General features: G+C 42.3%; 1 protein-coding gene across 3 annotated transcripts in view; it reads left to right on the forward strand.

Moving 5' to 3' along the window:
• Positions 1–14,429, forward strand: part of DOCK1 (dedicator of cytokinesis 1) — a 261,997-nt gene that overhangs the window by 21,370 nt on the left and 226,198 nt on the right. For 2 of the 3 annotated variants that reach the window (XM_014257704.2, XM_005528870.3), the window contains exons 3-7: positions 4,322–4,362; positions 6,143–6,198; positions 7,724–7,820; positions 10,721–10,869; positions 13,924–14,059. In XM_014257704.2, the coding sequence (XP_014113179.2) occupies positions 4,322–4,362; positions 6,143–6,198; positions 7,724–7,820; positions 10,721–10,869; positions 13,924–14,059 (479 nt within the window). The remainder of the gene's footprint in view (positions 1–4,321; positions 4,363–6,142; positions 6,199–7,723; positions 7,821–10,720; positions 10,870–13,923; positions 14,060–14,429) is intronic. The other variant, XM_088059823.1, reaches the window with a different exon arrangement.

The raw sequence follows: 14,429 nt of genomic DNA on the forward strand, positions 1-14,429 counted from the left end.
GTGTGGGGAACAGAGAGCTAAGCTGTCTGTTTGAAATAGTGTAACATTGTTTGTCTTGTGGAAAGATGAGTTAATTTAATATGTTGATTTAATTTGCTTCTCTAGACATTGATCTATTGGTTGGTCTGGGTGATAGTGATAAATTAATTTTAGTTGTTGGCTTAATTGGATTTTTTAAAATATTATATTTACTGAAACAAACAGGGCTATTTCAGCGAGAGTTGATCATCACTGGAAGTGGAATTTTTTAATTTTCTCATTATTTCTCGGCTGGTATTTTATTGGAGCTCAATTTGCTGCTGCAATGCCAAGTTTGAGCAAAGCAATCTTTCCACTATCTGACGTTGCATGCTTTAATAAACCCCTAATAATGCAAAGATTTTAAATGCAAATGGAGCCATTCAAATATTGCACTGCTTTGTACTTTGATATATAAATAGATTTATTTAATGAATGTGGGAGAAACTGAGCAGGGAATGTGAAACCCTTTCAAATGCTGACTGTTCCCAAATAAGTGGGACAGTGGGGAATGAGCCACTTTTCCCCTGGACTGGAATAATAGGAAAACAGGAAATAAATAATAGGAAAAGCTTCCCCCTCTCACCCTCTTAGGGATTGGAACACATGGGATGAGTTGATGGTAAAAGAAACACAAATTCCTGTTCTCCCAAGCACTGATTGCTCATTCCCGACCTGCTGAGATGGGGATTTAGATGCTGTAACTCTTCTCTCTTGTTCAGAGCTGCCAAGATTAGGGGATTATTTGAGTTGTTTGATCTCCCTGTTTCCCTAGATAAAATTGGTGTGGATTGTGCCCCTGGCAGGTTTTGTACCCTACAAATTTCCAGGTGTGGGCCTGGGACTCACCCACCTGTGCTGGGCTGAGGTGGGAATGGGCCCACCCAAAGGAAAACCTCCTAATTAAATAATTCTGAGACAGAAAACTTGCTGGAAGACTCAGTAAAGCCTTTTATGTGAAAGAGCTGGGATTTTGCCTTTCCTTCCCCTTTTCCCTGTGGGAAAAGCAGTTGGTTTTTTTCATGGATACCTACAGAAGTCCACATTCTACTCCTCCCATCCTGCTGTAATTTTGATACTCTTTAAAATTAGTTTTCTGCAATAATCCTTAAGTTCAGAGCAGTTTTGAAGACTGGTCTGTGTCTGTGGGCTTTGAAGTGCCAGAAATTCATTTCTTGGGGTTTTTTTCCCACTGAATCTGCATTGCCAAGAAAAGCTCCTGGGAAATCCTTGCTCAGTTGGGGTCTCTGCAGAAGACAGGTGAGGAGTTGGAAGGGCTCAGTCTCACATCCATAGTCTGGAAGATGTGGTTTTAGGACAGATATAGGATATCTGTTGCTGCCATGTACTGGATTTAATTTCTGAGTTGAACTTTTCCCCTGTGTTTAAAATAATATTTACTTTTGTTGCCAATGAGCAGAACTTATTTTGGAGTTTTTCAAGAAGTTTTGACACTTTAAATTCTAATTGTGGAAACTTTTTTCCTCTCTGAAATGCAAAAAAATGGTGTAGAAAGAATTCAGTGTGCAGATTCTGTAAAGTTTCAGTCTTGGTGGAAAACATCCCCTGTTTTTATGGGAGTGAGGAGATTGGAAATGAATGTGCACACATCACTATTAAGTGCTAAATTTATGTTCTTCCAGGAACCAAAGTAAAGATGAAGCTACTTTCTAGACTAATTAATGTTGAAAATAAAATGATTTTTTTTTCTTTTAGGAAGTATTTTAGTTTATTTTTCAGTTAGAAAACTTTCTCTGTCCTTCTAATCTGAGCCTTAGAGGAAAAGCCAAAGAGGAAAGCCATAGGAATTCCTAAATATCCTGCTCTGTAGGAGAGGAGGATTGTATTTTGTAGCAGATACCTTAAAACTCAAGTATTTGCCACATTCTGGATTAGTACTTTCCACATCTTTATTGTCTTAATTCTATTTCTTGACATTATTTGATGGAATGGGCAAATGGAACCATATGATCAATAAATGTGGCTCATTAAAGGGAATTGCTGGGAAATGTAAGAGAAAATCAACCTCAAAACCAAGACTGACTGTTGGAACATCAATTAATGTCTAGTGCTGCTGTGAGGAGGGAATTTGGCTTCCCAAACAGAGATTTTCAGACATTATTCTTGGTATTATGGGAAAGTCTAGTTTTTGTTGCAGATTTTTGATTTGTTTGTTTTGAATGCAGTGTAACTGTGTCAAAAATGGATGCATTGTTTGAGGGTAACCACAGCAAATTCTTGAGTCTCTTGCAGCTTTGACAGAAATATTTAATTGGTGTCTTAGTTGAGCATTTCTTTGGATCCACATTATCAACTTCTTGGTCCCAGATTTCTTAAGGGCAAGGTCTGGTCTTGAGCATGTCCAGGGATGAGGAGTCCACAGCTGGTACCAGAGCATCACCTCCTTCCCAGGGAAGGAATTCCTGGAATCCCACAATGGTTTGGGCTGGAAAGAATCTCAAAGCTCATCCATTCCCACCCCAGCCATGGCAGGGGCACCTTCCCCTGTCCCAGCTGCTCCAGCCCCAATGTCCAGCCTGGCCTTGGGCACTGCCAGGGATCCAGGGGCAGCCCCAGCTGCTCTGGGAATTCCATCCCAGCTCCTCCCCACCCTGCCAGGAACAATTCCTGCCCAAAATCCCATCCAGCCCTGCCCTCTGGCACTGGGAGCCATTCCCTGTGTCCTGTCCTTCCATCCCTTGTCCCCAGTCCCTCTCCAGCTCTCCTGGAGCCCCTTCAGGCCCTGGCAGGGGCTCTGAGCTCTCCCTGGAGCTTCTCCTCTCCAGGTGAGCCCCCCCCTGCTCTCCCATGTTTTTGGGGAGTTGTTTAGAGATGGCTGCATGTGTTTGGGTGTCCCTGCCCTCATCTGAGCCCGTTCATGGCCAGACCCAGTGCCTCCAGCTGCACCAGTGAGGGCTGCAGGTGCAAACTGGGCTCCCTGCACGGCTCCAGGCTGGACACCCAGCACCAGCTGCACACAGGAGGAGCCTGGTCTGACCTGCCAGGCCACATCAGGACCTCTGCAAGGAGCAGGAGTGCAGCCAGTTGTCCAGGGCAGATTTTGGCTGCTCTCTTCTCCATGATCCTGGGAGCTGTGGCTGCAAAATTTCAGGAAGCAGAGGTTCATCCATGGGGAGCTGTGTTTGCCACAGGGCTTTTTTTATTGCGCAGGTGCAGCGGGAGAAGAAATAACTATTGTTTCTTCTTTAGTTTGTGCAGTGCATCTGATCAGGGTCGTGTTGTTCAGCAGTTTAAACGCCAGGACTTCAGAATGTTGCTTTGTTCATCTAAAACCGTGGGAATTCCCGTTTTTTATGAGGATTGGAATCTGTGCACGGATTGCAGGCAGTGGGGTGAGCACAGGCAGGAATGCTTTGCCTCCTTTGCACCTGAGCAGGACTGGGAGTGCTGATTTCAGCAGCAGTTTGATGTTCCTCTGGAAGCAGTGGGAATGTGGGATGTGAGGCTGTGGCAGCCTCTGTTGGGAGGTGAAGTGTGGTGATTACAGAGCCCAGATCTTTGAGGTGGCACTAACCAGCCCCAGGTGCTGGAGGGAGAGAAGAGGATTAATCCCTTGGGCTTGTGCTGCAGGAGAGCAGACTGAAAAATCCCATGTGCTTGGAGCCTTTAATTTGGATTTCTGGTCCCAGAGTTTGCATAATGAATTCATCAGCATGTCTTGATTTCATGGAACTTCTTTCCTGTTCCCTAGGACTGCAGTTTCTATTCCACATCTGCTTTGTGATCTCCCCATCCTCCCCTAGACAGGGATGCTTTGCTCTACAAACCCTTCTTTGCCAGGCTGAGGGGTGGATGCTGTATTCAGGCTCAGCTTTCCAAAAGGGCTCTTTGCTTTTGTATTGTGATATGTGACACCTAAATTCCAAAGTATTCCTGTTTCCTGGTGAGATGACTAACAGCTGAAAACTTGGATTTGTGGAATTTAGGTGGATTTTGAAATAGAAGTAGTCTATCAAGAAATTTTTGTCAAGTTTATGCTCTTAAGTTGGTTTGTTCATGTTGGTGAGTTAGTAATTAAAATTAAATACACAGCAATTAAACACATCCTGTGAACCACCATCTCTGCCATGTACTTGTCTCCATTATCACTCTGATTTCATACCCTCCAGGATGACTTGTTTTATCCAGGATATCCAGCATATGGAAAATTGAAATTCAGGTGGGATGTGCAGGGCTGAAGCAGGATCAGAAACCACCCAACGGTGCTGTTGAGCTGGGAAGGAGCGGCTGGGAGGTGCCATAAATGAACTTTTTAATGCTTTTCCCCTTTTTTCTCTCCTAGGTTGGTACAGGGGTTATACACTACGGAAGAAATCCAAGAAGGTGAGTGTTGCCAGAGTGTGTGGGCCTCATTTTTCTCTTGGAATAAGATGGATTTTGGCACTGGGTGTGTGGGTTTGATGGAGCTGGATCCCAGGTGTGCAGTGGTCCCTGCTGGTCTGTGTCCTCAGCCTCTGGTCTGTGGGAATTTTTCAAGTTAATAAAAAATTCTTTTAGCAAGGTCTAGAAGATGAGTGGTGTATCCAGCTCTGGGGTCCAAAGGAAGGAGCTGGAGCTGCTGGAGAGTCCAGAGCAGGCAGAGGGATGGAGGAAAGGCTGGGATTGTTCAGCCTGGAGAGGAGGAACTTTGAGGTGACCTCAGTGTGGCCTCCCAGTGCCTGAAGGGGCTCCAGGAAAGATGGAGAGAGAATTTGGACAAGGGATGGAGTGACAGGACAAGGGGAAGTGGCTTTAAGCTGAAGGAGGGGAGATTTAGTTAGGATCTTGGGCAGGAATTGTTCCCTGGGAGGGTGGGGAGGGTCTGGGATGGAATTCCCATAGAAGCTCTGGCTGCCCCTGGATCCCTGGAAGTGTCCAAAGCCAGGCTGGAGCACCTGGGACAGTGCAAGGTGTCCCTGCCCATGGCAGGAGTAGAACTGGATGAGCTTTAAGGACCCTTCCAAGCCAGGCTATTTTATATTTGTGTGATCCCAGTTTTTGCAATTTAAAGGGAAATCGGTCACTGAATCTTGACATTCATCATCTTTTTCTGTGCAGTAAATGCTGCACCAAGCCTTTCCTCAGTAAAAAGTTCAAACCTTGGTTTCTTTGGAGGCTTCTCTGAAATGCTGTGAAATTCCTGGTGGAATGCAGTTGCAGCTTGGAGAGGGATGTGGAGCCAAACCTTGGGAATTTTCAGCTGTTCCCTTTGGAGGGAGGAGGATGCTCCTCCTGCAGTGGAATTTCAGTGTGCACCAAGGGCTGCATTTACAGCAGCTTTTTGGAAATGAAAGGAGAGAAAACCACACAAATACTGGTTGTGGCATCGTGTTTTATTTTTTGAGCCTTTTACTTCATAGGAGTAATTAAACAAAATTAAACTTCAGGCTTTTCACTGAAACACTGCAAATGCCATGTTTGCCTCCAGAGGTGTGTTTTTAAGTTGTTTCCATCTCTAAAAGTAAAGAGTTGGGTGGTTCATCCCACCCATTTCCTTACCAGGCCTGGGTTTTTACTCTATTTTTGTACTTTCCTTTTTTTTCCTGTGTGTGAACACACTGAGTTTCTTACAAGCCATATTTCATGAACGTGCTTTTTACAGTCTGAGAAGCAATTAGACATTTCTCTGGTCTTGAATTAATTCCATGTGTTGCTACATTTGTCTGACTGCCACTAAATTTAGTGATTTTAAAATATTTTTTATACTGGGGTGGAAAGTCACATGTCTGTGCCCTCTTTCCCCTGTGGCTGCCCAAGAATTCCTATTATTGCATTCCCAGATGATCAGAAAACTCAACTCCTATCTTGAAGGGTGAGATGGTGGAATTGGCTTTATCAGCTTGACTTGGATTATTTTAAAAATATTATTTTATTTCTGGCATCTTGCTTAATTTAGAATATTTTTTCAGAGAAGCTGTAAGGTTGCTGTAACATCTTGAAAGGACAGGCAATGCAGAAATTCAATAAATATCAAAAAAGTCCCAAACACAGCTCGTCTGATGCTTGAGGATGTGAATGGCTCTGCACACCCAGCAGTGTTTTGGCATATTTTAGGTAATAAACACAATATGTTGTGTGTAACTGGTTAAATAACACATTTTTTTCCTCTCCCTCCCTCTCCAAGGGCATATTCCCTGCCTCCTATATCCATCTTAAGGAAGCAATCGTTGAAGGCAAAGGGTAAGTTGGATTTGAAAAGAAGAAAACTCCTTTTTCCTGTTTTATCCACATCATTTCCATGCATTACCAGGTAACTTACACTTGTTTCCAGGTGGTTTCCTGCCTTACTGAGAAGTTATTTTGTAATTTTCCCATTCCTTCCCTTGGTGTGTGCAATAGTTTGAGCTGTGTTTGTTGTTCAGTAGCTCTTCAGATCCTTATGTATCAAATCAGCTTTGCTGGACATGCAGGTCTTAAGATGAATATAAAAATTAAGTTAAAAACCAGGAAAAAAATCCCAGAGGAAAAAAGGAGGTGAAGTGAAATTAATAAATCATTACCCAGGTATGAAATGGAATGAAACAGGATTAAAACGTTTTATTCCTTTGTGCCTGATTTATTTTTATACTCTGTTAAATATGTAAATGATCAAACTGCTAATCATGAGATTGCTGCATAATGACATCTTCCTTGCTGATTGCAAAACTACCTTTAAGTACCCTGCTTCTGCAATATTCAGAGGTCTGGCTGGTGTTTCTTACCTTCATGGCACCTCATTTTCAAACAAATCATACAGAAACTTCGTGGTAATGAATTGAATCTTAATTTTTCTGTTGCAAGACCAATATTTTGAAAAAAAAGAACAGTGAAAGAGGAGTATGGTGTTGTAGGTTGGGAACATCTGGTTTATTTATTTTACAAGAAACAACCAAGAAAATTGTCAGTAATGAATGTTTTTATAGTAAGGTATGCATTGATATCCTTGGGAGTGTAGAAATGAGGGGAGGGTGGGAAAAATCTGCTGGGTGTGGAGGGATTGGATAAGAGGGGATGGCCTTAAACTGAAGGAGGGCAGGGCTGGATGGGATATTGGGAAGGGATTGTTCCTTGGGAAGGTGGAGTGGGGATGGGGTGGAATTCCCAGAGCAGCTGGGGCTGCCCCTGGATCCCTGGCAGTGCCCAAGGCCAGGCTGGACATTGGGGCTGGGACATCGGATTGTGGAAGGTGTCTCTGCCATGGCAGGGATGAAACAGGATCATCTTTGATTCCTTCCAACCCAAACCATTCCATGATTCCATAATCTAAGCAGAAAAATTCCTTTTATGTGGTGTGGCTGTACTGGTGTCCGGTGCTTCAATATCTGCTAACGTCTTCATTTTGCTTATAAATTCCTAACAAGTGATGCTAATTCCATCCCAGTTCTATTCAGTTCCCTTTGGAAGTGAACATTTCTTCCTTAGGAATTATTCTAGATCAGGTGATTTAGATTAGATTTCAGCATAATAATTTCCATAATCATTTTCAGCATAATAATTTAATAATTTCCAGAGAGGAGGCTGCTCTGTGCAGCGCTGGTGTCACCGTTCCTGGGATTGCTCAGAAACCCTGTGGATGTGGCACTTGGGGACATGGGTTAGTGGTGACCATGGTGGTGCTGGTCACACTCAGTGACCTTAAAGCTCCTTTCAAACCTTGAAAATTCTGTGGTTCTTCATTCTCACTGAAGTTGCTGCTTAATTCAGCCTCTTTTTTTTAACTCTTCAGCCAACACGAGACAGTGATCCCCAACGAGCTGCCCCTGATCCAGGAGGTCACCACCACGCTGAGGGAATGGTCCATCATCTGGAGGCAGCTCTATGTGGTAAGGACAGCCCAGGAAAACGTTCACTGGGAGAGTTTTATGGGAAAAGTGGTGCTGGGAAAGGGACAGGGACAAAGAGGAAGGAACTGCTATTTATGAAAGAACTCTTAATAAATTAATTTCCCCTTCTGTTGTTGTTTCTAAAGGCTGTTTTGAGTTCCGAGCATCCATGTAGCATCATCTCTGTTAAAGCACAAATCTCAGGTTGTTTTGTGCTTGTTAAAGCACAGACCTCTTGCCTGTGTTCTCAAGTATCTTTATTTTCTTGTTCAGAATCAGATTTTTTTAGTGTTACCTTGATCTAGCAATAATTTGTTGAGCAGTTATAATCCCTTTTTATACACTACACTTTTTAGTGCAGATTCTGTTATAGAAAATGTTTGATTTTTAAGGTGTATATTTGGAGTATATATATATGTATATTTGGAGTAATTTAACATGTAACTTTTAAAAGAAATTAAAGAAATGGTTTTCAGGCATTTTCTTAAGGCTGTTGGTCTCTGTTATGAAATAATTGAGTATTTAATGTTGAATTTGTGGATATAAACTGAATGCTTTGTAAAATTATCAGTGTAGGCCTTTAACCTCTCAGTATTCCTTTACATAAAGTTGATTGTTCCCAAATTTTGTCACCTTAACTTGCACATTTGTTTGTTTTGATACACTGAGTTTTCAACCACATAAGAATATATTCTTAGAAATTTGTAGTGATAATTATTGATGGTCTCTCAGATGGGAAGCTACAAAAACAAGATCAGAGAGAGCAAACTTCTATTTAAAAGTGCAGTTCAGATGTAAAGCAAGGCCTGCTGTGGGATTTAAGGTGCCTGGCCCACTCTTGGGATGCTCTCATTGTGCAAGGTCACTGTAACAAGATAATGGGAACACAAAATTCCTTTATTTAAAGCAGGGTTTAATGCAGTCTCTGTTTCCCATAAATATGTTTGAAATCTTGTATCATAAAAGTGCAAGCTGTGTAATGAAGACACCGAGTGGTAATGAAGACGTTTGTGCTGACTAATGTGGCTTTTAATCACACCCATGAAAATAAAGATTAGGAGTAAGAGTGTAATGGAAATGATGGAGTGTGGCAATATAGAAGATGAAGGATAATATCTCCTATGAAAAGAAACAGATTATGTATTAAAGAGAGAGTTTAAGGAGTTGGAATAGCAGGGAGTTTGTGTGGTGGGGAGCAGGGAAGGAGCAGAAATAAAGGAGGAGGAACAGAATCTCAAGAGGGCACTGGCAACAGCTTTGCCCTTGGTTCCAGTGCTTTGGAATTCCCCAATGGTTTGGGTTGGGAGGGACTTTAAATCCCACCCAGTGCCACTCCTGCCATGGGCAGGGACTAATTCCACAATCCCTGGCTGCTCCGAGCCCTGTCCAGCCTGGCCTTGTGCACTGCCAGGGTGAGAAATGGTTTGGGGCTTGGAGCAGCCAGGGATTGTGGAATTAGTCCCTGTCCATGGCAGGAGTGGCACTGGGTGGGATTTAAAGTCCCTCCCAAACCTTTCCACTCTGGGATTCCACAGCACTGGAACCAAGGGCAAAGCTGTTGCCAGTGCCCTCTTGAGATTCTGTTCCTCCTCCTTTATTTCTGCTCCTTCCCTGCTCCCCACCACACAAACTCCCTGCTATTCCAACTCCTTAAACTCTCTCTTTAATACATAATCTCTTGTCATAGGAGATATCACACAAATCTTTAGAACAATGCTTCAGTGCATTGCTAATAGTTTTGAATCCAAGAGCAGGCAATTGAGGGAGGTTTGGTTTACTGGAGGTAACTGGTTTCAGACCGGGCAGTCTGCAGACTTCCATGCTGTCTCTATCTTGAATAACAAAACTCATTAAACAGCTCCACTGATGCCTTGATTCAGTTTCTAATTTGTGTTTGAATCTTGAATGGATGTTCAGTTTTTGTTTGCAGAGAGCAGGGGATGTGGAATGTTTGCCATCTCTCTGGTTTATGATTGCCTGCAGCCTGGAAAATCAGGAACCTCTTCCCCATTTGGATTTGTCTGTATTTAGCTCCCAGCCATATGTGCCTGTTGTGTCTTTCTCTGCTACATTAAAGAGCTTTTAATAATGGGTATTTTCTCTCTGTGAAGGTTCTCCCACTATAATCAAGCCAGCTTTTGGATAATCTGAACAGACTGAAGTCTTTAAGTTTCACAGTTAGATATCCTTTTCCCAGAGTCTTGGAGTCATTATGTTCTTTTACTGCATCTTCTGCAGTTTTTCCTTGTTTTTTTTTTAAAGTGGAGAATTTTACTGTAATTATTTAATTATTCCTAGCTTAGCTGAGTGTTGCCAAGGCAAGTTTGTATATGCTGCGGGCAGTATTTAATATCCACAGTTCCAGGCTTTATAGACAATTGGGGTATTTAACTTCCTATCAAGTTTAGGTCTTTCCTGGTGTTTCACTGTCCTTTAAAAGTTACCTGTGGACTTGTATGGCACTGATGTGCACCATGAGGGATTTTCAGGTCTTATTGTGGTGGTTTAAGCACGAAGGAAAGGATTCTCCCATCTGTTGCAGAACTTGAGCCTCTTGCTGTTAAAATGCACCATTTTCAGCCCTGTTCTGCTCAGCACAGAGGGTCACTGAACAAAGCTACCCTGGGAATCAATAAAAGGACTTTTTCCTCTTGAATGCCTGGAAACAGCATGACCCAGGTTTTAAGATAACATAAACCCAAGCATTTACACCTATTTAGCTCCTTAAATCTGAGTTCAGCTCTCTGAATATTCCCTGTTCTGTGCTGTACGAAGTGAGGCTCCTGTCTCAGAGCCGCTGTAGGCTTACCCTTTGAATTCCTACTTATAATTGCAATTTATCCTGTCTATTCCCAAGCCTTCAAAGCTGATTTCTCCCCCATTTTTTCCCCCCACAACAGCAGGACCACAGGGAAATGTTCCGCAGCGTGCGGCACATGATTTACGACCTGATTGAGTGGAGATCCCAAATCCTCTCCGGGACCCTGCCCCAAGACGAGCTCAAGGAGCTGAAAAAGAAAGTGACTGCCAAAATTGATTATGGCAACAGGTTTGTGAACAGCTTTTTCCAACTTTTTCTGCCTGAAACCAGATCACCCTGTGTACGACACAGCAGCTGTCAGTGAATTCTTGGAGGATTCTTTTTTTCCCTGTAGCTGTAGATGGAATATTTGTATATTCACACTTTGGTTACAGCAACATAAAGATTGAAGTTGTGGCAGCATCTTTATAATATGTAAAGTGGAATACATCTCTCTCTCTCAATGGTATCATCAATTTGATGATGGTATGAAGCTGTAATTTTTTAAGGCCAATTCAAAAGTGCGAGTATTGCCTGCCTTGAAAATAGAATTTTCAACTCCACTTGCTTCTGTGGCACAAACAGTTGTCACCCTGTGAGCAGCACCAGCTGCCTGTGCCCTCGAGTCACTCAGCTGTAATGTGATGTTGAAGGATTTGGCTCACAAGCACCATTTAGCTCTTGGTTCCTCTCTTTCCACAGCATCCAGCTGGTAGCACAAGATGAACAGGGAGATTTCATAAAAGAAAGGAGCTATTTAGCGCAAGAGAGTGGAAGTTAGGAAGGAAATACTGACCCAAAAAGCAGTGCAGGTTGCATGTGTTGGGTGTTTTATGATTCAGATGTATTCTCTCCCCAGATGGTTGACTGGTTGGCTAAAGACAATTTTTGTAAATATGAGTTTTAGATTATAACTTGTCTATACAATTATGATTTTGCATTTTGTTGAAAAATGAGAAATCAAATCTTACTCTTCACCATTTGAAGCAGGGTTTTGAATACTGAGACAATGTTGTAGTGCTCCCTCCAGCCCTACTCATTATGTGGGATTCTGTTGTCCTGCACACCTGGGGAGTGAAAAACTTTGCACCAGCCCAGTCTTCAAATGCTTTGTGATGCAAATATCTCATCATATTTCAGCTATTTGTGTTTAATTCCTTAAGAACTTCCAAATTTGCAATATTTCTGTTTGTGTACTTTACCAGCAAAAGCCATGATTAAAAAAAAAAAAGAAATTAAATAATCAGTAACTGCATTCAGTCAGTAATTATCATTTGTGATCTGAGAAATGGACAGTGGTACCTCTGCAGACAATTAACCAGATGTTACTGGGATTATTTGTTTGGCTACTGGATTTCACCATCTGCCCAAGGAGTTGGTAAAGGTTGAATAACCTCCAGATGCTCAGCCTTCAAATCCAGTGGAACATCTTGTGCTGTGCTTTGTGTTTGTAACGTTCTGATGGAGTAATTAAGTGATCAGAACGTTCTCTGGGGAGTGCAGGAGGGAGGTGAGTGTGAACTTGTGAGTAAATCCTCACCACTGAAAGATAACATATGTTCCTAATAAAACCCCACATTCACTTGTGCCTAAAAGGAGCGCGAATGGGGATTTTAGGATCCAGACAGAATGAATTCATTATCTGCTTTATAAATACTGAGGGATATTTGAGGTCCCAACCCAAACAATCCTAAATGTTTTCTGACCTAATCATAACCTAACTTTTCCTTGTGACTTGTGAAACACTGATTTGTAAATAAGCATTTTCCTTCTATAAATACAGACAGAAGTTTTGCAGCATATTGTCAGAATAACTGAGGAAGCAAAAATGGCCTTAGGAATCTGTGTTTTTAATATCTTTCTGAAATTGGGTCAGGTAATTTTGTTGTGAAAACGCTTATTTTTTTGGTTTGGTTGCAAATATCTGTAACTGGGACACTTAGGAAAAAAAAATATTCAGATTTTTCCCAAGCATCATTTGCAAGTTAAAGGCTAAAACAAAGGAATGGAATCAAAGGAGGGTTTGCTTTGACTCCTTTGGCAGCCTGTGCAAACATTGGTGTGTTGGAGTCTGGGTTATGAGACTTCCCTGGAATTTCTGAGCTTTTCCCCTGGCCCAGACAGTTTCTCCCATGGAAGGACTCTGAGTTCCAGTGCTCTCTGGGTGTTTCTCCTGCTGTGGCTGCTGTCCAGGGGACAGTAGTAGGGAGGAACAAAACAACTTTGCCTGTTTTTCTGTTTGTTTCAGTGATTAAGCTGTTTTCTCACCAGAAAATTCACCTTGGGAGTGCTGGAGAGTTTGGTGGTGGCTGGGTCCAGCTCCAGAGCAGAGCCTAAAAATCTGCTGCCTCCACTCTGCAGCTTGAGTGATCTTTGTCTCCCCTGCAATTAATGCAGTGCAGTTCATTGGAGGGGTTTGGGTGTTGACCCCATGGAGGGTTTAACCCTTCCAGGTGCAGGAGGGGTGAGGAGGAATCCTCCAAGCCCATGAATATCTTTGTGTGCCACAGCTCCTCTGTGTTTCCACGTCCCTGCAGGTTTTGCCCAGAGGGAATTTATTTCCAGATAAATCACAAAGCCCTGTGTGACTTATCAGACACAGCAAGTTTGATTTAAGCTCATTGATCAAACATATTTCAGCTCTGAAGTTAGAGCAGCTCCTCTGGGAGAGCTGACCAGGGAGTTAAAAGGAAACAGGGACACATTTATTGGGATGGAGGTGACAAGGGCAGTTTTAGGGAAGGGACCTGATTTTTTAACCCTTGGTACAGCTGCCAGCACTGTGGAAAATTGTGAAAGGTTTTCCTGAGCCTGGATTTGATTGTGGCAGAAAGCTTCCTCTCTGCAGAAGGTAATTATGGATGTTAACACCCTGCTGACAGAGATCTGGCTTCTGCTTTAAAATAGGGAAACAACTTCTGCCTCATCTTGTGGGGTGTGGGGAAAACATGAATTTGCAGTTGGAGGAGAAGGTGGAGTGGGAGACATGAGCTGTGTGTGGTGGGGCTTGGTTCTTCAGACTGTTGGATAAATCAGAGGAGACCAAGTCTCTGGCAAATTTATTTGTTTAAGAAATTGTTTCCCCATCTGTTGTGCTGTTCCATTTCCATTTGTTCTCCCTGTGCTGTGGGAATGAGTGACTTGGATCTCCAGGGTTGGTGACATGTTAAATTGCATTATCATGTCTCCAATAATTTCTTTTCCATCACGTGTCAGGTGTGCAAGTTGAACGCTTGGCAGGTGTTTTTCAGACATTGCTTTGAGCACTGTTAATCCACAACCATTTTTTCCTGCCTTGTTTAGAATTCTGGATTTAGATCTGGTGGTTAGAGATGAAGATGGCAACATTTTGGACCCAGAGCTGACCAGCACCATCAGCCTTTTCAGAGCACATGAAATAGCTTCCAAGCAAGTGGAAGAGAGGCTGCAGGAGGAAAAAGTAAGAAAAAGTCTGTGGCTTTTCCCTGTGAAACACAAGGTTGTAAGCTAATTGGATGACTGTTATTTTTAGCATTGTTAATGAGGGGTTTGATGTGTTTATGAAGAATTATCAGGCAAAACATTTTGTAAGAATTTTTATGTCTTAGGCTGGTTTATTTTCATCCTTTAAAGGGTTCAGTAGAATTTATGGTTCAGACCTGTATGAATAAATCAGCTGCATTTGTAGGTTAATATCAGAGATGTGCATGTGAGATGTTTGTAAGTTAGGTTGTCATCAGAGTTTCTATTTGAGAATCACAAAGAATAAAATCCTCATTCTTGTGTGGTTTTTTTATGCCAATCCTAAAAACTTGCTGTTGAAATAAAAG

This window comes from Pseudopodoces humilis, chromosome 9 (genome assembly GCF_049639895.1).
Source record: "Pseudopodoces humilis isolate 2021_Gansu_Grassland_sample_001 chromosome 9, ASM4963989v1, whole genome shotgun sequence".
NCBI lineage: Eukaryota > Metazoa > Chordata > Aves > Passeriformes > Paridae > Pseudopodoces > Pseudopodoces humilis.